Consider the following 23,672-nt stretch of genomic DNA (forward strand, 5'->3'; position numbering starts at 1 on the left):
TTCTTCGCTGGTACAGAATTGTGATGCAGAGTGGAAAGAGATTTGAAAGAGCCTATGAACTACAAAAGCAGAGATTATACCATAGAGGCAGTGGAAAGTAACAACTCCAGAGTTTCCAATTAGTGAGCCAGAGAGGATCTCTGAGGTGGAAAGCAGCAGCAGCAGTAGCTCACAAAGTCCTGCAGACATTCTAAAGTCCCTGAAGCTGTAAACCCCAATTAATACATTCCAATGTGAAGTCTTGGTGAGGCTGAGAAGTGGGAGCTGTGGAATCAGTATCCTGTAGCAAAAGGACTATGATCAATCAGCGTGGAGGAGTGAGAGATGTCACAAGGCTGTGAGTGCCTAACACAGCTGGCGCTGTAGAACATTCATTCCCAAGGGCAACTCAGAATGCATTTCTGTATATGTCCAGGAGTCAGGATGAAGTTACCAAAATGGATACTAACTGGAAGGGAGACATTGCCAGGTACTTGTCTTAATACATTGCAAAGCACTTTGTAGTGCTGAAGCATTAAAAATGTTGTAAAAAATGCCAAAGTTTTCAGAAATATTAAAGAACTCTTCCTTCTCTGTGATAGTGAAAAATGGGATGGTCAATGGTTGTTACTGTGACGTTGCACCCCATAGTGCATTATGGGAATATGCTTATGAATGTATATGACATCCCTGGAATATGTTTTATGCTACATATGCCATGTAACATATCTCTGTAAAGGTTATGATCTACTGAATATATTCATCCTATTTGTATACATGTGTCATTTTTGTATTCAAAGTTATGAATATTGGCTGTGTACTTGCTTGGTTTTAAGTAGCCTTAGTAAAGCATTTGGTCAGCTTCTTGAGAAAGGAATATGCAAATTAAGTGCCCAATCAAGAAACACTTAACGAATAATGGATCTTGGAAGACTCCAATCCACATAAGAAGTCTTCCTGGAGACATTCAAGATAGCATGTGAGCAATGGCTGCTGCCTGTAAAAACTGAGTCATGCACGGACATGTGACTTGCCCATGTGACTCCAAAACTCCATCTTGGAGCTGGACTTTGCACAGGAGAGAGGAGGGGGTCTCCACCCTCAAGAGAAAGTCTATTTAAGTGACTGGGAGACCCCTCAATTTTGTCTTCAGCCGGCTCAAGAGCTAGCCTCTCCACCCCCAAAGGATACCTGAAAGAAACTGGAACAAAGGACAGTAACCACGGGGATGTGAGTGATTGCTGGACCCAGACTAGAAGGAGGCTAGTCTGTAAAAGAATCTTACTGGAACATCTCTGAGGGTGAGGTTTCATCTGTAATCACTTTCTTACTGTATTAAGCATAGACTTATGTGTTTTATTTTATTTTGTTTGGTAATTTACTTTGTTCTGTCTGTTACTATTTAGAACTACTTAAATTCTACTTTTTGTATTTAATAAAATCACTTTTTACTTATTAATTATCCCAGAGACTGTTTTAATACCTGGGCAGAAGGGGCGGGCGCAAACAGCTGTTGATCTCTCTCTATCAGTGCTATAGAGGGTGAACAATTTATGAGTTTACCCTACATAAACTTTATACAGGGTAAAACAGGTTTAGTTGGGGTTTGGACCTCATTGGGAGTTGGGCATCTGAGTGTTGGAGACAGGAACACTTCTTAAGCCATTTTCAGTTAAGCCTGCAGCTTTTGGGGGACGTGGTTCATTCCTGAGTCTGTGTTTGCAGCAGGCAAGTGTGTCTGGCTCAAACAAGGCAAATTTCTGGAGTCCCAAGCTGGCAGGGAAAATAGGTTAGAAGTAGTCTCAGCACATCAGTTGGCAGTTCCCAAGGAGGTTTCTGTGATCCAACCCGTCACAGTTACATTGCAGGAGGTTACACTTCTTCCCCAAAATAAAGAATTAAGAGATTCAGCTCATCAAGCAACTTGATTGGCTGGGCATTCATAAAGGCTTCACGATGAGAGAGAAATCCTGCTTAAAAGTAGCTACATAGTTTCATAAATTATAAAGTCAGAAGAGACCATTGTGATTATCTAGTCTGACCTCCAGTACTGTATATCATAGGCCATAGAACTTCCCTGAATTAATTCTTATTTGAAGTACAGAAGATCTTTTAGGGAAAAATAATCCAATCTTGATTTAAAAATTGCAGGTGATGGAGAATCCACCACAACAGTTGGTAAATTATTCCAATGGTTAATTACTTTCACTGTTAAAAGAATTTCTTCTTGCTTCTAGACTGAATTTGTTTAGCTTCAACTTCCAGCCACTGGATTGTGCTATACCCTTCTCTGATAGCTTGAAGACCCCTCTGTTATCAAATTTCTGCTCCCCATACAGGTATTTATAAGAGGTGACTTGTTCACAGTCTAATTTTCTCTTTGTTAAGCTAAACAGGTTGAGCTTCTTGGGTCTATCACTATAAGGCATGTTTTTCAATTCTTTAACCACTCTCATAGTTCTTTTCTGAATCCTTTCCAATTTATCAAAATCCTTCTTGAATCATGGATACCAGAACTGGACACAGTATTCTAACAGCTATCACACTAGTGCTATATACAGAGGTAATATAACCTCCCTACTCCTATTCAGTATTCCCCTGTTTATACATCTAAGGATCACATTAGCCCTTTTGGCCATAGTGTCACACTGGAACCTCATGTTCAGCTGATTATCCACCATGAACCCCAAGTACTTTTTAGAGTCACTGCCTCTCAGGATAGAGTCCCCCTATCCTGTAAGTACGGCCTGCATTCTTTGTTCCTAGATGCATAACTTTACATTTGGGCATACTGAAATGCATAAATGTTGAATGAATTACTGGAATCCTCCAGAAAGCCAGAGAAACTGGGCATTATGTGGCTGGCCTTCACAGGGTTTTATGGGGAACAACAAACAACCTCCTAATCCAGGAGCAGTGCAGGTTCTCCAAGGTCCTATGCATGGGCTCCCAGCCTCTGAACTTGCTCCCTTATGCACAGACTTATTTGAAGCTAGGGATCTGATGCAGAGCCCACTTCCCCAATGCATACGTAGTGAAGAGGATCCCTGATTCACCAGTTCCACTCATGTGCCCTTCGCTTACAAGTTCAATGGGGTTGCCACAGTGACTTGAACTCAAAACCAATGAGTTGATTTCATAAGTGGAGAAAAATTTGGGGCAGATTTGAAGCTGGTACAAATCAGCTTAGCTCCACTGAAGTCAATGGACATCCATGTACCTCAGTTGAGGACCTGACCCACTGTGGTGGGTTCTTTTTAAAATTTCCCCAGTATGTGACAAAAGATGAAAATTAACTGGGAAGGTTGTTCTTGACTGCACTGTCCTTTCAAAAATGTCATATTTAATGTGGGGTGAAATGTCACTGATTTAATAAATTTTACACTCTAGGTTAAGTGAGGGGGAAATAACCACACATAGCAGAGGTAGGTCATTATCCCAGTTGGCTTCTAATAATAACAACAGACCACAGTATTAATTGGAGGGATGGGCACAGTGTCTGAGAGCTGGTCACAGCCTTCCTTGGCTGGGTGCTCAGTTAGTATTTTACGAAAACGAAGGTGTGGGGGGAAAAATGAGCCAAGTTGGCTAAATAGACTTTTCAGTATTTCTTTTCTTATTTGGAGAGGTTTGTGTGTGTGTGTGTGTGTGTATATGTGTGTGTGTGCGTGCACACTTAATGAAACATTGTACAGTATCTGTAGTTTTTCTGTTAATCGAAATGGATAATTCATGCAATGCATCAGGTTCAGGAGAAAAAGAAATGCAGTAGGGGAGGGATACAACATGAAAACATTATCTTTAGAGATTTTTTTTTTAAAAAACAGAGTATTTCCCCCAACTTCTACTACCCACCTGTTTTGAACTCTGGTGGTTCAGATAAAATGGGACCCAGATATGAACCAAACCTTTTGCAAAACCAAAACCACCTCTGATTCTGCCCATCTCTAGTTAAATTTAACCTTTTAAACAGCATTTTAGTTGCTTATTATCGGTTTGTTATTTGGTTGCTTTATAAAATGTTTGTAAGGCAGTGATCCCCAAACTTTTCAGGGTCATGTCCCCCTAACCCTAGTCCGCCCCGCCTCCCAGGGCCTGGATGCGGACAGGAGTAAGGGGGCCAAGGAGGCACAGCTAGGGGCAGGGGCGGGGCTGGCAGCCAGGACCCCAGGAGCAGAGCCCTCGACAGGGGCTGGCAGCTGGGGCTGGGGCCAGGAGCAGAGCTGGGTGGCGCTACCTCCCCACTCCCCCCCCAATGGGGGTTGGCCTGGGCCCCCGCTGTGCTCCCCCCGAATGTTCCTCCGTGCCCCCCAAGGGGGGTGCCCCCCACAGTTTGTGGACCTCTGTTCCAAGGGCTTGTTTACATAGCACTTTATGGCAAGCTAGGGTGTGGATCTACAGCACACCACACCAGCTTGCTACACAGTAACGTCCCCTGTGGACACTGCTATAGCACATTGAAAATCCTGGAGTGTGGCTTGACGTATGTGCACCAAATTGGTGCATTGTCGATTCACTCCCTGGCTTGCCATACAGTTATTTGCCTCGCAGACAAGGATTGTACATTACCACCAAGCAAATGGTATTTTCTAATGCAGTGGTTTTCAGTCTGGGTCCTAAAGGCCACTCATGACTGCAATCCACCCATTCACACAATCCTTTCCATTATAATAAAAGTTGGGTTCACAGCAGAAATACATAGCTGGTTTTGTGTGAGGAGTCGGTTTGTGGGCTTCTGCCTGGAGCCTTTTCTGGCTGCTAGGTGGATGGCTGCAAGTGGGGATGCTTCTTTCTTCACCATCCCCTGTTGGCACAGCATTGAGACTGGGGATAATACACGTTGACAGGATGTTGAGACCAACTATATAGACTCTTGAACCTATTGTGGTTGCTGGGAGATGGTGGGCCTCAGCCTACCCATAGTTAAAGGCACTCCCTCTCATCTGAGCGGGAGGGGGACAGTGTATCAAGGCCACAAATAAATACTGGGAACAATAAATGAAACAAACAGGGATGGGTGTGACAGTCATAAGGTGAAAATCAGGTAACCAGAAGGGGCCACCGAGCAGAGAACCCCTGACAGTGCCCACTGCTCCTCAAAGGCATTGAAGGAATCAGTGGACATTGCCCAGAGGAATGCTGCTCAGGGGTGTGACTTCCCATGATCAGAAACAGACCCCACAGTTACAGAACGCCCTCTTGTCTAGCTTCCTCCTCCTGATGTGATGGATGGCCATCAGTCTACCAAGAGTTCTCATAAGTCTGTGGGGCCACAGATGGGGTAAGAGTAGAGCAGGAACTGTGCGGAGAATTGCAGCCAGAACCTCAGTAAGAGGTTCTGGAGGACCAGGAAGAGGGGTTATAGTCTGACACATAGACGTGTGCCAGGGTCTCTCTATCGCTGCAGAAAGGACAGGTGCCAGAGGAGTTAGTGAACTGTGTCATATACATGCCCGTGACCTCAACTCCATGGAGGAGCTAACAACTGATATCCCTAGCGAGCCATGGAACCAAAGTGGAATACAGGCTGGCCCATAGGTACAGCCTCTTGAAGTGCTTGGAACTGTGTTCTGTGCAGGAAGAGGAGGAGGGGAGGGCTGAGGAACTGCATCTGGAATGGTTTTGGGTAGGAAAGGGTCAGAGCAGAGAAAGCAGGGGAGGGGAAAGGACTGAAGTGCTCCTTCTGAGACTCAGCACTGCCTATTTTGCAGATTTTTTTCTCCCTCACCACCTCAACTAGAAAGAAACTCAGTGGGTTCCCCATCATGACACACTTCTGGGTAGCACCCCACATGCTGAGAAGTCCTGCACTAATGGTTGGAGAGGCAAAATGGAGTCTAACCTGGACTCTTGCCACTTCCTGCTAGGTGAACTTGGGCAAGTTACACAATCTCTGTTTCCCCAGCTATAAAAAGAAGATATAATTATTTAATTGCCTTTGTAAAGCATTCTGAGAACCTGGGATAAAAGATGCTCTGTAAGAGAGAAGTTTTGTTGTTATTAAGATATATTTGTAAGGGATTCTTCTTCTGTATTCCAGGGGTTTTTTTTGTGTGATTAGGCACTAGGATAGCTCTACTCATTTTTCTGCATAATGTCTTTCTTCATCTAAGCTTAATGTACTACAGAGGGACCCCCTATAATAGAGAGAGGGCAGCTCAGAATGCTGGACAACTGACTCATAAGTCTCTCTTGTTCATACTAATTACTCAAGAGCTGGCTCTAAAAAGCCAAAAATACTATACTTCAAAATGACCTAAGTGGGTTGGAAAGAAGTTTAGGATTTTTTTTTTGCATAACTTAATTTATGGTGCATATGTATGTCTATGTATTTTACATTACACACATCTAAAATATTATGGCTAGATTCTGATCTCAGTAAAACCACTTTAAAGTAGGGCCAACTTCATCAACTTTAATTGAGTTACTCCATATTTACACCAGTATTATTAAAATTATCTATGTCACAGATTTTTCATCACAGGTTCCTTGGGAGATGAAGCTAATGAGTGCTCCAATAAAGCCAGGTGTTGTTCTAAAGAAGGCAATTATAACAAGGCTTGATGGAGTTAATTGCCAAGGAGCAGTGGCTGTATCTCAGAGAATGCGATGAACAGTGGACCAATTCATTCACAATCATGCCATTATTTCCTGGATAGGCCTCAAACTGGATACACCATTTTTAGAAATGAAATACACATTGATCTGCATTTCTGAAATGTCAAGCGTGTTGTAAACTAGTTCACAGGACATCAAATGCTTTAGAAACTGAGAAGGGGAGACTGGAAAGGGAGCCACTCTTAATCTGCAGCCAGTTTTTAGATATCTTATTTTTAAGTGCAAGCTGTAGATTACAGAGAGAACGAAACACAGGGAACTGGTCATTAAAAAGCAAAATTACTATTTCAGTGTTCCACTGATGACACAAGGCTGAGTGCATTAATGCCTTGACAGAATTACTTACAAAATCACTACTTAAACTGCACACACATTACCCAGATTTTTCATAAACCAGAGTTAATGTAGTTGTGTAAAACAGAGTGTATGGGTGTAAAAATGTTACACACAGACTACAAGACTCCCCAAATAAGAAGACAGCCAGGGAAAAATCTAGCACAAAAGTCTGAGGAGCTACTACAATATGAAATTGATTAAAAAGACATGATGTTATCTTTTTTCTTGGCACTAGTGTTTGACCTCATTCTTCCTCTATATTTTTCACCATATAAAGCACATTTTCAGCTGTTTTCAAAGGATCCTCTGCTCATGGTCAAGCCTAATGAAAATTCCTGTGGGGCCAGTACCCGTAGTAGCTAATGGTTTGTGTAACAGGAGGTGTGCACGTTGCACTGGCTTTCAGAGAGGGTGTGGATAAACTTAGTGAAATTGTCTAGAATGAGTCCCTTTACATGTTGTATAGCTTAGGGTTCTGTGACCAACTAGTTCTCAAACCTTTTTACTCTGTAGAACATCCCTTGAGAGATTCACTCCTGAATTACCTCCTCTCCTAAACATCCACTGCTTGGTTTTCAAAATACTCCTCCCTACAGACCACTAGGAAAGGCTCTAATTGTGGTCAACATCCACAGGCTACAGTCTGAGAATCAGTGCTGTAACTAGATTGCTCAGGTTGATTTCTGGGTCTTATGGGAAAACAAATGATGGTAGGTTAGCTATTTTTCTTTATGCCAGGTCTGTGCTGGATTAAGTAGTGGTATCCACAAGAGTTGATCCTGAGGATTGATGACCACCAGAAACTTCCACCAAAGTCATTGGGAGTTACAAATGCTCAGAATCTCTCAGGAATCACACCAAATACTTGTTTTTTTTTCCCAATATGATCAAGGCCCTATCCTGCAAACATGCATATGCAATATTATAGATGATAATAGTTGCACTGAGCAGATTGGAACACTCATGTAATCAAAGTTAAGCACATTTACATTTGCAGGATCAGGACCTTAGACAGCTCCATTTCTGAATAGTTTATATACATTGCAATTCTTTGCTGTCCTTGGTAATTTATTTGTTGCATTGAAGACACACAGTACCACTCCTGGCAGGCCCAAAATGTGATATAACATTATTTTATATACACAATCTGCTCTGCAAGAGGTCTTATTTGTTATTAAGAATTATACAATCTCCATGCAAGTCTATATAATTCTTCATGTATGTTTCCCACTTCAAATACATCTTTCAGTGGTCTTTTCTCAGTCAAAGAGTGAAAAAATAGACCAATGTCAGCAGTCCAACAGTCATGAAATACACAAATAATAAACCAGTGTGCACATGTAGTCCATTAATCACTGTGTGCTGTGCTTGCCTTTCTATGCCCAATCCACAGATATGGTCTATTACAGCTCTGAGTTTGAGAGTCTGGCTCTTTAGTTCAAGCTGTAGCAACTCCTGCTTTTTTAGCTCAGAAGATCCTTGTTTCAGTCCACAGTGGGTCAGCCAAGATGGTGGCCATCACATAATGGGGGCAAGTCTGCGATTCAAAATGCTGTGGGTCTCAGATGCTGAGGATGGAATTTCTCTGTTGAGAGGTAGAATGTAATCTCACTGGTCAGTATATGTTACATGTTCCTTTCTGTGCCCAACCCATGGAGGCTATCAGTTTTTTATACAGCCTAGCTCTGTAGGTCAAGCTGTAGAGTCTCCTGCTTCTAGCTCAGATGGCCCCCCTGGTAAATCTGTAGTAATGATTCAGATGGCAGTTGTCACATAGACATGATGCAGGAAAGGAAATTTTTTGGGGTGCAAACATTTCAGTATCAAGTTTCCAGGGGATAGAATATAACATACCACAATTAACTGCAGGGAATTATTATTTTTCCAATGAAAAATGATTTTTCAAATTAAGAAAACTCTCAGGCTCTCCTTCAAATTTTTCTGTGTAAATAAATGGCCTCTGTTCTTTAAATGCCAATCCTTTCTTCATTTTAACCCGTTCCTCCTTGTTCTGTTTGGCATTAGTTCACATAGTCTCTCTGCTCCCGTTAGCATTTCATATGCCGTACTGGGATGGGTGTCCCCAAAGAAAGGACTCCTGTGCTGTGGCATGATAGGGGAGGGATTACAAGCTGTGCTGCCAACAGTGGGCATTGTTGTAAATAGGCAAAACTCTCTCAGGCTCTGAAAGCACAATATGAAAAATATCACGTGGCATAATTTTGTTTGAACCATTCTACAACTCCATTTGAAGACTTGGGGTCCAATCCTCAGCTGCTGTACATTGGTCTACTGCCACTAGAATTAAAGAGCTAGGGGTGATTTACACAAGCTGAGTATCTGGCCTGAAGTCACTACAATGAAATCACCAGAAACTGCTTTTAAAAAGTGTTTTCCACCATTCGGGAAAGTATAACATAGACAGACCTATAAGTCAAATAAATTACCAGGCCCTGAGAGTTTACACCCCAGAGTCTTAAAAGAAAAGAAGAGAGATTAGAGAAGCCTTCACTTTTATGTTCAGAATTTCTTGTGACACCATCATAGGACCTAATCACATTAGCCACGCCATCAGGGGCTCATTCACCTGAACATCTACCAATCTGAGATATGCCATCATGTGCCAGCAATGCCCCTCTGCCATGTACATTGGCCAGACTGGACAGTCTCTATGCAAAAGAATAAATGGACACAAATCTGACATCAGGAATCATAACATTCAAAAACCGGTAGGAAAACACTTCAACCACTCTGGCCACTCAGTAAAAGATTTAAAGATGGCAATTTTGCAACAGAAAAGCTTCAAAAACAGACTCCAATGAGAAACTGCTGAGCTTGAATTAATATGCAAACGAGATACCACTAACTTGGGTTTGAACAGAGACTGGGAGTGGCTGGGTCATTACACATATTGCATCTATTTCCCCATGTTAAGTATCCTCCTCACATCTTCTTGTCAACTGTCTAAATGGGCCATCTTGATTATCACTACAAAAGTTTTTTTTCTCCTGCTGATAATAGCTCATCTTACTGAATTAGCCTCTTACTCCACCTTTTCATGTTCTCTGTATGTATATTGTGATACAGCATGGCCAGAGGGCAGCAGAAGAGTGTTAGAAGGGAGTCTTATTCCCTGTAGAGGGAAGAAAGTTTGCTATAAATTAAATTAAAGCACCTGAAGCCAATTCAAGCACCTGAAGCCAGTCACATGGTAAAAACCCCCCAGCTTCGATCAGACAGGAGGAGGAGTTGAAGCAGAGTGGATTGGTGTTGGAGCAGAGAGCAGTTTGGAGGGAAGCAGAGGAGAGTTTGGAGAAGTGCTGCGGTGGGCTAAGAAGACCAAGACCCTAGGTAAAGGGAAACCTGGTTTGTGAAGAGGGAGGGCAGGAAGCCCCACAAGCTGAAGGGCAGGAGAGGGAAGTAGCCTAGGGGAAGGATCCGCTAGTTCTAGTGGTTTACTGCTATCCGTAGGGCCCCTGGGCTGGGACCTGAAGTAGAGGGCTGGCCTGGGTCCCTCCCTCTCCACTCCCCTCCTCTAGGACACTAGTGGGGCAGTTGATACCCCAGTTCAGGGGCAAGAAACGGTTCCCTGAACCCCCACCCAAGAAGAGAAAGTGCGAGACCCATCATAGTAGTGCCAGCAATTTGCCATTATATATCTATCTATCTTACTATATGTTCCATTCTATGCATCCGATGAAGTGGGCTGTAGCCACGAAAGCTTATGCTCAAATAAACTTGTTAGTCTCTAAGGTGCCACAAGTACTCCTGTTCTTTTTGAAAAGATAGTTTTCTGAGGACTCAGAAGACCATTATTCCAGAAAAGAATGACAAGGCTGTAGAGAACAATTCTAGAGCAATCAGCGCAACATTGGTAGATGGAAAAAGCCCAGAAAAGATTTATGCAGAGCCTATAGTAGTTGGGAAACACTTTCAAAAGCGCAGTTTAATTAGAGACAGCCAGCATGGATTTAAAAGAGGGAAAGTTTGTTTTAACTAACAACATATTGGGGTCCTTCAAGTATTACTGACAAACCTACATGGACTATCTGGACATTTTGCCTGGGCACATAGGAGTGGGGTGGTTCATTTGCAGATGTGATTCAAAGAGCAAGTGAGCAAGGAGTGAAAAGAGTAGTCAATATCCTGTGTTGGTAGTGATGGAGCATATCTAAAACACAAAGACATGTGGAAGGCAGCTATGGTGTAAAAAACCTAGAGGTGAGTGACAGATGAGAGCAAAGTAAATACAAACTTGCCAGTGTAACATGGTGGCAAAAATCTCTTGCCACAAATCTGAAATGAGGCTGTATATTCTGCAGGGCTATAACAAAAAAATAAATGGAGTAGAAAAGAATACAAATATCAGGAAGTGATACTGGTGCTGTACAAGATGCTGGTGAGATGCTAACTAGAACACTGCACTCAATCAGTCTGAATATTGGCGATTTGGTCCTTTGCTTTTAACTTCATTAGTTTGGGCTGGATTATTCCCTCACACTAAATGACTGTGCAAGGTAGTAGGGCTCCCACCGTGTAACCCTCTGCAAGGCTACGTTAACCTTGCCTGGCTTATGGGTCTGGGCTTGACAGGACAGATCAGAAGCCATGCATGCAATACTCCCACTGCAAGAAATTGGGCGGGCAGGGGGGAAATGGCTGGGCACGTTGGGGGAAGTATACTGAACCCTTAATAGGGCTGTAGCAAAGCACTCCCACCAGAACAAGAAGGGAGCAGGGGAAAAATTATGCCTCTGAAGCCTTATTTACACAAACATTTAGTCCATGGCAAGCTGCGGTGTGACTTTACCCCACACTAGCCTGCTGCATGCTAACTTCCCATATGAATCCTGCTGATGTGCTCTTTGTTCCACTTGGCTTTGACGCAGAGGTGCACTAAGGAACTCTTAGCATGCATCAGCAGGGCTCACAAAGACTCTTACTATGGGGTACATTTACACCCCAGCTTGCCGCAAACTGAATGTTTGTGTCGACAAGCTCTGAGACACAATTCCTCCCTGGAGATCCTACCGGAGTGGCTTAGCTACACATAGCTCCTCACACAGGCTCTGGCTTAAAGGTTCACTCTGGCTCTTAGTTTAAAGGCAGGATATTAATGTTAGACTGTTGCGCTAGTTTAAATATGGCTTCACTAGCCACTTACAAAACGGGTTAGAATAATTCTCTCTAGCTTCTATTCAATACCTCTATTTACCTAGTCAACACTTTAGGATTTGCTCTTTTCCTACTCTCCTTCAGCACTCTGCTAATTATTCAAAGAGCTGGGCCCTCCACTTCCCCTTCCCTGCTCACTGTTTTTCAGTGCAGCATTTTGCTAATACTTCTCATCTCTCTTTGGCCACTTCCTTCAGAATTCTGGATCCCTCTTGGCCCTAGAACTGTGTTATGGGTCAGCTGTTTTAATTTACTTATCACATAACAGATAAGGCTCTGATTTCCTTCAGTATTTCTTCCTCCTCTGCGGAGATTTATGCCTCTGGTCTCTTCTAGGAATATTGAGGCAAACAATGGATTTAATTTTTACATTTTTTACAGCCATTTATGTTAATTCTGTCAATAATCCATCTTTGCATCTCCGAGATTGCAATGTCTCACTTAATGACCTCTTGTTGCATGTGCTTGAAAAAGGTCTTTCCATTTATTGTAATCTCCTATGTAATCTTCCTTTCACTCTCCACCTTTTGGTTTTCTCTCTCCTTTTTTTTAAACTCTCATGAGCTGTAAAGGGCTGAGTTTTAATGGATCTGTCAGGAATGACTGAAAAATGGGTCTCTGAGCAGACTAAAATCTATGGGAAAGATTATACACGGACGTGTAACAATGTATGTGTATAGTTCTGTCAAGAATTACCCTATGTAACGCATGCAAAGTACTATACACATTCAATTATTTTAGCTTCAACCAAGACAGAATTTAGTAATGTACTAAAGTTTCTTTGGTACTTTTACAATCTGTTTGGATTGGTGCCTTGTGCTGAGATAGAATAAAGTTACACAGCTCTCCAAGTAACAGGAGCTGATCAAATCAATTTTAAGATCCTGGGTGTGAGTCATTGCTGTGCTACTCTAGTTTTATCCTGGTGAAATGGAGTCCAGACAATGTCAAACTGAAGTAACTCAGTGACGATCAAGGCCTTCTATGTCCACTTGTGCCTCAAAGCTCAAATGGAAAATACATACAAAAATGAGGAGAGAGGATGGTTATATGAATGATAGCCACCTTTCAGAGGAACAAAAAGTGTTGCATGGCGATGTGGCATTGAAAAGGAATTTTTTTTTTTTTTTTTACATTCTGCAAGGTAATGGTAGGCTGTGGGACACACCTGTGAAAATCGGCATTCTGTCAGGTAGTTTAGGATGGGTGTTAGTCCTACTGTTTGCTTCTCAACTCTGGGGAATTCAGAACCACGAACTCCCTTCCAACAATTTAGTAAATGATATCCAAGAAAAATCTTACATCCTTAGGCTATGCCTACACTGTGAGGTAAGAGTGTGAATCTCAGCTCACGTACACAGACTCACGCGAGCTCATCTGAACTAACGAGTATAAATAGGAGTGTAGGCAGGGCAGTCTGGGCGGCGGCCCAGCTAAGCCGTGCCGACTACATACCTACAGGGTTCAGGCAGGTTTGCGCTTGGCATGGCTAATCTGTGCTACTGCTGCTGGCCGTACTATCAGGGCTAAGCTGCTACTTACACTTGCAGTAGCTCGATATTTATGTGTAAGGAACTGGAAATCGCATCCCTAGCTCATCGTGTAGATGAAGCCTTACCCAGAAGTCTGTTCAATCTTGTATAGGTTAGGTGCACATTCTCATTAGAATAAATACAGACATAAACGAGATGCTTTGTGGAGGCTGAAGTTCCCCAATACCGTCATGATTTCCGGTTGATCGTACACAGCAGCGTAGGATATGAATGACTGAACTGCTTCAGCGCAGTGCAAACCTATGGAACCCTTTTTTAAAAAGGGGACTCAATTTAATACAGCCCAATGTATTTTTGTGAAGCAAAGCCCAGTTACAATGAAGAATTGTTTGATGTAGAGTTATTTAAATGGACACATCTTTTTTTAAATGGAGCCTTCACCAGCTGTTCCGGCCTTTTATTACAAATGCAGAAGGAACATAATTCACCACCCTAGCACATAAAATCTGAAATAGAAGTGATTTAGATGCATGTGTGCATTCTTTATACACCTGGTATGTTTTCCTCACATTTCAAACACAAATCAGTGGGAAAACTTGTCTCTCCTGTTACTATAAACTCTGTGATATAGTGCATTTTCTCCCCTCAGAGCAAGCAGAAATTGACGATCAGAGGTTTGCATTTTACTAGGACAATTATGGGCCTATTGCTGTTCTGGAGGAATTACATTTTTCTCACTCTGAAATTTTGTGGTGCCATTTACCTCCAGTGACTGGAAATGAGCCTTTGCTCCAATTCCTTTCCTCATGCTGGGCCCAGACATGCATCTGGGGCACATTGTCAAGAGTGCTGTGTGTAGTGGCGATGGAATGATGGGGTGTCATCCCATTCAAGAGCTCTGCCCCTCCCAAAATAGGTCACGTAACCTCCCCAGGAACTGCACAGGCACCTGCAGTTGTAACATTAACATATTCCTCAGTAAAAAGAACAGGAGGACTTGTGGCACCTAAGACTAACAAATTCATTTGAGCATTAGCGTTCGTGAGCTACAGCTCACTTTTCTTTTTGCGGATACAGACTAACACAGCTGCTACTCTGAAACATGTTCCTCAGTGTAACATATAAGGCAACACCATAACTGCAGCTACGAAATGAACCATAAAGCATCAGTTTCTGATGCAAATTCTTGCAGCATAATGGGAAGGAAAGGGTGAATGGCTGTATCTGACACTCCCTACGTTCAACACAAAGTCTATGCTAACCCCAACCCCTCATTGATTTGTCTTTATCCATCTGTTGTCTCTTGTCTTATACTTAGATTGGAAGCTCTGTGATACAGGGACCATCTTTTTGACCTCTGTTTGTACAGCACCTAGCACAATGGAATAATGGTTCATGACTAGGGCTCCTAAGAGCTGCAGTAATACAAAATAAATAATAGCAATAACTCACAAAAACATCTTAGGGCCTACCTGTGTTGTAACCCCTCCCAAGAGCTGGCCAGGGACGATGATTCTTCCAAAGGTTGCCCAGATACCAGTCACTCTGGTTCTCCACTAAGCCAAGAACCTGCTGGCCTGAAAACAAGCAACATGCAAACAGATCATTAAACAAAAGACAATTAGTTTATGGGAATCAAATACAAAACCTGGAGTAGGGCAGGCAGTGGAAACAGAGCCCAGCAGTTCTGATGCTCCCTTCTTTCACATGTTATGAAGATGGGTAATCACCTAACTAAAAACAGGAACATCCTAGTAGTGCAAGCTCATCATGGCTCATTTCTCTCCTGGCTAGTCTGAGTAGCTAAACACTATGGAAATCTTTGTCACACTGACAAAATTATATATCAACCAGGCAAATCTGAATGCTGCCTGATTTTGGCATACCGTGCTGGAGAATCCTTCCTATGAGAGACAGGATTAGTACCAGGATACTCTAATATGATGGTCTGTTTATACTTTGATGATAATTTAATTGGAAAATGGGTCTGATATAGAAAATTATTTCCTCTTGCCATTTTTTCCCCTTTAATTTCAGCATTTTCTCTGGCAGAGCAACAGAGGAAATTCCTTTTGCTCTAGCAAATGATGGTTTTGAAGGTTTTAGCTAAAAGAGAAAGTTGCACAGATTTAACTGAGGGCTTGTCTCCACAATGGGGTAATGCACACTCCGGGGGTGTGATTTCTAAAGCACACTAATGTGCCGAGAATTCACTGGTCTGCACAGACCCTGCTGGTGCGCACTTAAAGTACTCTAGTGCACTTTAACATAGTACCATTTGAAACAGTACTGTGTGAAAGTGGACTTCACTAGGGAACTTTTAGTGCACACCAACAGGGTGTACATGGATCATTAATGTGCCCTGAGAAATGCTGTATAAAATGGGAGTAAGAAAAGTGACTGTAACAGTTCTTTTGGAAGGAGGGGGAAATTTAATTTGTAACCAGGAAAAGAAAAGGGTGACAATGTTTCAGGGTATGTCTGCACTATAGCTGGGAGATGCAACTCACAGCACTAGCTCAGCTAATAAAGAGCAGTGTGGATACTGGGGCACAGGTGGTGGCTTGGGCTAGCCACCTGACTCCTAGCCTGCCTGACCCCTTGGGTCTGGGCTCAGGTGGCTAGCTTGAGCTGCCACCTGTGCCACAATGTCCAGACTGCTATTTTCAATGGAATAGCTCAAGCTAGCACGAGTCTGCTGCCCACACTGGGAATCACACCTCCCAGCTGCAATGCAGACATACCCTCAGTGGATAGGCCCCCTCAGGGAGATTGTGGTGGACAACAGCTGAATGACTGAGACTGGAAACTATATTACCACCTTTTCTAGATACTATATAAACACCATGCTCTGAAAGGTGAGAACATGGTTTCAAACCTCAAGTCCCAACTACCCTAGCAAAACTGTCATGTTGCCAGTTACAATACACTAGTACCCAGAGATTGGTCAAACATGACATAGCTAGTATGGGACCAAATCAGCATCACCAAAAGGTGTTAGAGCCAGATGAAGACACTGTTTTGAGGGAAGAAATGGTGAGCAGCATGATTCATTAAAATTCACAAACACATGGGATGAAGCCCGTTCAGATTAGGTGATCACAATGGTCCCTTCTGGCCTCATAATCTATAAAACACTGATATCTAGAGTAGTGCATGTGAGTTTTTTTCCAGACCATCTTATAAGGGGTGGCTTGGAATAATAAAATTAATAATAATAAAATTATATTATATAACAAAACAAAAATGTATATTATGGGAACATTGTATTAATCATGACATGGTTTGTCATCACCTTGACCAATCTACTTGTGTCAGGGTTCCCTCCCCACTCTGAAACTCTAGGGTACAGATGAGGGGTCCCGCATGAAAGACCCCCTAAGCTTATTTTTACCAGCTTAGGTTAAACTTTCCCAAGGCACAAATTTCACCTTTTTCCTTGAACAATATGCTGCCACCACCAAGTGATTTAGACAAAGAACAGGGAAAGGACCACTTGGAGTTCCTATTTCCCCAAAATATCCCCCCCAAGCCCTTACACCCCCTTTCTTGGGGAGGCTTGAGAATAAGCAAGATGAGCAGAAACCAGCCTTGGATTTTTAAGACCCAAAAAACCCAATTAGATTCTTAAACACAACTTTATTAGAAGAACAAAAAAAGATAAGAGAACAACTCTGTAAGATCAGAATGGAAGATAATCTTACAGGCAGCCAGATTCAAAACATAGAGAATCCCTCTAGGCAAAACCTTAAGTTGCAAAAAGACACATTTCCTCCAGCACAGTGAATTTCACAAGCCAAAAGAAAGAAAACCTAACACATTTTCTAGCTAGGATTTCTTACTAACTTTACAGGAGTTGGAGGGCTTGCATCCTTGATCTGTTCCCGGCAAAGGTATCCCGCAGACAGACACAAGCCTTCTCCCCCCCCGCCCCAGATTTGAAAGTATCTTGTCCCCTCATTGGTCATTTTGGGTCAGGTACCAGCCAGGTTAACTGAGCTTCTTAACCCTTTACAGGTAAAAAGACTTTGCCTCTGGCCAGGAGGGATTTTGTAGCACTGTATACAGAAAGGTGGTTACCCTTCCCTTTATATTTATGACAACTTGTGTGGTCTTTCTTTTTCCATTCCTGTTTGTTCATCTTTTTAGAATGTGAGCAATTTCTGGCAAGGACCATTTCTTCTTCAAAGGCAGTACATCAAGGATGCTACTGAAAGTTAATAATAATAGTTCTGTGAGGAGGGCATGGCAAGTCAGAGGAGGAGGTCAAAAAGCAGATGTGTATGGTTTAGAGGTTGAGTGAAAAGACAAGCACTGTCTCCTTTCAAAAGAAAAAAATATCCATCTGGAGGACTACATGGCTAACACCTGTTGATTCAGGGCTGGAAGGCTAACTGTTCCTTATAAACACCACTCCATTAGAGACAGAGTAGAGTAAATCAAAAGAGAAAACTATTAGTAAAGGATGAGAAAACCAGAGAAGAAAATTCAGGGACAGCCCAACTGGAACTGAATGTCACAGGTGATAAGAACTGAGTGACCCTGCCCATATTCTAAAAGTGCATTTCACAACTCAGCAGTTAGCAGATGCTGCTCAGGATTGTACCTCTCACATAAAAAGAAATGCTAGAATCCCATTTGAAATAAACAGATATTTAAATTCCTCTCCATGGAACATCAGTCTGCTTTCATTATTTTATCCCTATGCATTACCAAACACAAGTCACAGGGTTCAGCGTTCAAACTGATTTATAATAGGTAATGCACAAACCTTGTTGCTGGTTAATGGATTTGCTCTCCCACCTACTGATCCCAACTCTCTATTTTGAAAGATATTCTTATCCCTCAGCTAGTTTGTCCCCAGACAAAGAGAGAGGGGAAGGCTTAGAAAATAATCTTTGGTTGTATCCATTTATTTTATTTATTTATTTATTTAATTTTCCACTCAAAATAAGGGGAGAACATGAAAAAAAGACTAAATGAACAGGAAGGGATCCAGAGAGGGAAAAGAAGAGCAACAGGTTGGTTTCCAGCTGCTAGGAATTAAAATTTTCTAAAAAGTTAAATCAAATCTTTTCCTGTGTCTGAAGTTCCTCTTCCCCTAAACATTATCTGCTCTTTAGCTGCCAGATAAGCCAAGTTGCTATGCCAAACATCTATCCCTGGAGGCAATTCTGCTATTCCACCTAAGCAATATGAGTCATTTAGCTATAAGCACTGCTTTAGAGAACTAAGTTCTCAGTGGGTTGGAGTGTTTTCAAGATGACAGGATATATCCCAAAACACAGTTCTGGGAAGTAATTTTTAAGGTGGTATCCATTATCATACTAATCCTCCTGCCTACTTCTAGCCAAAAGGATTGTATGATCCTGGGACAGCCCCAACACATGTGAGCCAGTGTGGCTCTAGGAGACCAACATCTCCAGGAGCAGTCTGTTTTGGAAAGGCTCATGCAGTGTTATCTTATGTGGGGACCAGTGTGAACAAAATATAATTTTCTGCTGGATCAGCCTTACTCGTAGATCAATAGTAGAAAGTTAAATGTTTTGCAAGGCATTTCCCCATTGGCTAGGGGTCAGAGATATACATACAACTTTGTTCCAGGCTTGGCACAGGCAATCTACATTAGGGAGGGTCTTTGGGGACAGAAAGTCATAACAGGCTACAGCTAGCTGTAGAGCCCTCTCCTACCAAACAGCAAATCTGGAGTCTTTGGTGCTCCCAGCCCATCCGGACCAACTATGCCCTCCAAGAGGTGATTAAGCTGCAGGTCATGCCATGCCGCTGGACCAGGTAGGTTGTATAGTTATTGGAATGTTTGGAATAGCAGAAACTGATTCTCTGAGATCAACTAGGAGACCTAAATTACTCCCTTATTCACCCGCTCTTTCCACATTAATGATTTCTCATCAATTTTCAAAAATGGGCCACACCAAAGTACAGCATCAATGTGTGACCAGGGATAGAATTAAAAATTTCTAGCAAACCTGGCCCTTGTTTGTCTGGTAGCCTACACTGGAGGGGACATTTTACGATCAAAACAGTAATAGGCTGAAACCAGTCTTCCTGCCAGCGGAGGGAATGGATCAACTCTCATTCCACCAGCAGCCAGGGAGGGATCTGCTCCATTATGTTGTGGAGAGACAGAGCTGCCTGGCTAAAGATAAGAACTGTATGATAATGCTGCCAGTTGAGGAAATGGAAGCCCAGATGTGGCTGGGAGTTGCAATCTACACAAAGCCAGTCTTGGCCTCCCACCCACTCCCCAGATAAATATTTTAAAAATTCCTTTAATTTTCCTAAGATAAAACTGAGGAATAATAACTGGGAGACAACTTCAGATATACGGTATTCAGGGAAACACATTTAATTTGATATTGATTTTTGCCCCAAAGGCTAACGGTAAGGATTCTCAATCTGCCTAAATCTCTCACTACCCGGGTTAAAATAAACTCTAGATTAATTTTGACCCAATTTTCCCTCTAATTGGGGATGAGTATCCCTAAATATTTAATATGTTTGACTTGCTACTTAAAATAATAAAATATTTGGTTGTATTCTTTTATTTCAGAGTAACAGCCGTGTTAGTCTGTATTCGCAAAAAGAAAAGGAGTTAGTCTCTAAGGTGCCACAAGTACTCCTATTCTTTTATTTGTATCCTTACTCCCACTCTTCCCCCAGTCACTTCCTTTTCTTGACAACACTGGTCCAAATTCCATCCTCAGGAGCACCCATGGGGGTTTGACAGGACATAAAGCAGAAATTAGCACATACTGTCTTTGTTAAACTGATGCAATGACTTCTCTTCCAAGTTTGCAGTAAGTTGTGAGTGCTCACTTATATTCTTTACTAGTGCATTTCCATTTGCTCTAGACATGGATACTGCCACTGTCTGTTCCAAATTATTCCTTTCTGTAGGATATGATCTAATGTTAGAGCTAATTAGAAAACAGAATTTCCATCCCTCAGGACATTCTGACATTTAAAAATTTGTTTTCATCCAAAATCAGGACAAAAAAAGTCAAAATTTTAAAATATTTTGCAAGCCAGAAATTCTTAAATATTTTGATCTGGAAACATCAAAATAATCTATGGAAATGTTTCATTTTGTTTATGTTAAGCCATTTTGTTTCAATAATGTTGAAACTTTAGAATATTAAATATACAATATTCAAATTTAAAATAAAGTTAAAGTAAAAAAAATGATAAAAGTTGGAACCAAATGAGAGTCCAAATGAAATACTTCTTTTCAATTTTGAATCATTTTGAAAATTTTCCACCAAAAATTTAGTAAAAAATCAACATGTTCCCACAAAATGTATTTCAACAAAACTGCATTTTCTGACAGAAAACTGTTGCATCAAAACAAAACAAACAACCAGCTCTATCTAATTTGTCTTCTCACTAGCCTTTAACACAGTTTTATTTAGTTACTTTAAACACAGAATTTAGCACTTACAAATGTGACGGCTAGAGCAATGCATAGCATGGGCAGATGCTGTGAAAAACTCACTCCTCCCACAGCTCTGTGACTACATCTCAGTCCTGATCTGCATCACTCCTACCAGTGATCCCCACCATATACACATAGGTTTCAGAGTAACAGTTGTGTTAGTAACTTTTTGTGGGGGGTGGGGAGAAAACCTGGATTTGTGCTGGAAATGGCCCAACTTGATCATCATACACATTGTAAGGAGAGTGATCACTTTAGATAAGCTATTACCAGCAGGAGAGTGGGGTGGGGGGAGAGAAAACCTTTTGTAGTGGTAAACACCCATTTTTTCATGGTTTGTATGTATAAGAACATCTTCTGTATTTTCCGCAGTACACATCCGATGAAGTGAGCTGTAGCTCACAAAAGCTTATGTTCAAATAAATTGGTTAGTCTCTAAGGTGCCACAAGTACTCCTTTTCTTTTTGCATATACACATAGTTCTGCCAATGTTTCTTAATCAAGATCGCTGGTAGCCCCTATTAACAAAGCCTTGGTCTTCTCCAGAGCAGAGACTGCAGTGCCAAATGCCGGTGTGCATTTGTGAAGTGGACACACCTCTACCAGGTATTTCTCCAGACTCATTTCACCTCTGACCATGTTGGCATTTGATCCCAGATCTTGTGAGGTGAAAGACTAATGCACTAATCTACTGTGCCACCAAGCATGGAGTCCTTTTTGAAAGGCAAACAAATAGAGCTATTGTTTCGGATGAGAATACAGTGGCTACCATGACGCATTTGAATTGCTCAGTATGCTGCGCTGTTGGTCTCTCCTTCTTAAGGAGTTGTTATAATAAAACACCATGACTAACAGCAAAAGCTTTGTCATTACTTTCTGCTCTGGCCCTGCAGTTATGATTAAGTGCACTCCTCTCACTCTTTGTTACTCCAGGCACAAGTTAGCTTATGAAAATTAAGCTGTCTTCTTTACTTATTCATACATCATCACTAACAGCCAGACAACAGAAAACAAGGCTGTGATTCTGGTATGTCCAGAGTGAAAATTTATCAAGCAGGCAGAACTAGAGCTTGATCGTCCTGAACCAGGTTGCATTCTACCTGGCTGAGGGAAGAGTCTTCCTTCAGAAGACAGCTGCCCATCTACTGTATTTTTCACAATGCAGCATTCTGACAGCTCACACAATGAAAGATTCTTCTCACCATGCATAATCTCAGTTGTAGCTAGAAAGAGAACTAACCACGGGAAATGGACATTTCTGAGCCTGACAACTCAGCGTCTTAAATTCTGTTTTCACTTCATGGATTTTTAATGGCTAAGATGCTAGACTAGAACTCAGGAAAGCTGGGCTAAATTCCTAGCTCTACTACAGCCTTCTTGTGTGACCACGGGCATGTAACTTATTCTCCCCATGTCTCAGATCCCCAACAGTGAAACTGGGGCTAATAATACTTCCTATCTCCCAGTCTGCCTGTTGCATCTATTTAGATTATAAACTCTTTGGAACAGGGACTGTATCTTACTGCATGTTTATACTGCCTCAGTACGACGGGCCCCATAGCTCACGTGAGGCCTCTAGGTGGACTGGAATAATAAAATAAGTTTTATTAATATTTTCTAAATTTTCCCTAGTGGACGTTTGAATCTTTTTTTGTCCTAGCAGCTTTAACTGCTTCCACCGCCTTTACTGCAGTCGCAAGAGCAAGGTACCCTACTAGGGTCGGAGCGCTTTAGCAAGGCTGCCACTCCTGCCTCCTCTGATTCCCATGGCACCAGGCCAGTCACCAAAAGTGAGAGTAAACATGGTCATCAGACACTTGTAGCATGTCACCACCTGATCCCTACTGCCCTACGGGAAGTGGGATGTCACCTAAAATGTCCTCACCTGCATTTGGTACAGATTTCCATAATGAATGGTAATCAAAATGTACTTCCCCAGCTCTAAAACTACAACATCAGGATTTCTGTACTAGGGAGATTATTACCACTTGCTAGAATAGAACTCTATGCTGCTGCTTCTGCCAACTACCTCCACTGTTGTGGTTTAGACACCCCCCCCCATCCCCACCGGCCACAAAACTCTGTACAGAATGAGTCTTTGCACCACAGGTGACTCCCCTGCCATAGCAATATGAATGTCTGTGTTTGTGCTGAGAGAGTGGGTGAGGGAGGAAATTGGACTTCGAGTTCAAGCTGGGTAGGAGCTGGAAATATTGCAGAGATGTTATCCCCCCTACATTTGGGAGAAAGGAATGGAGAATAAAAGGATAAAAGTAGTGAAAAGGGAAAGAAGTAGATATTTCCCAATGCCTGGGCCTCTCTGAATTGGCCACCACTAAGTTATGCAATCATAGTCAGCACTGAATGAATCTACTATGTTACAGTCAGGTGGGGTTATTTTTTGCACCAATATGAGCTTCAATAGTTCCATTACCGCCCCTCCCAAACTTTCATAATCCTCCCCCCCCTTCCCCATCACTGCTCACAGCTTTACCATCTCCCTGTCATTCAGACTTGTAATCCTTGTGAGATGTTTGACTGCCCTGGCTTCTCCAACTCTGCTCCACTCCATCGAGCCTGAGAGAGACAGAGAGATGGCAAGCATAAGAATGCCTCTA

At 42.1% G+C, this 23,672-nt stretch overlaps 1 protein-coding gene across 2 annotated transcripts in view; it reads right to left on the reverse strand.

Moving 5' to 3' along the window:
• Positions 1-23,672, reverse strand: part of LARGE1 (LARGE xylosyl- and glucuronyltransferase 1) — a 361,133-nt gene that overhangs the window by 82,824 nt on the left and 254,637 nt on the right. For both annotated transcript variants that reach the window (XM_084627513.1, XM_084627512.1), the window contains exon 7: positions 15,074-15,178. In XM_084627513.1, the coding sequence (XP_084483639.1) occupies positions 15,074-15,178 (105 nt within the window). The remainder of the gene's footprint in view (positions 1-15,073; positions 15,179-23,672) is intronic.

The sequence above is a fragment of the Lepidochelys olivacea genome (genome assembly GCF_965140295.1).
Source record: "Lepidochelys olivacea isolate rLepOli2 genome assembly, chromosome: 1".
Classification (NCBI taxonomy): Eukaryota; Metazoa; Chordata; order Testudines; family Cheloniidae; genus Lepidochelys; species Lepidochelys olivacea.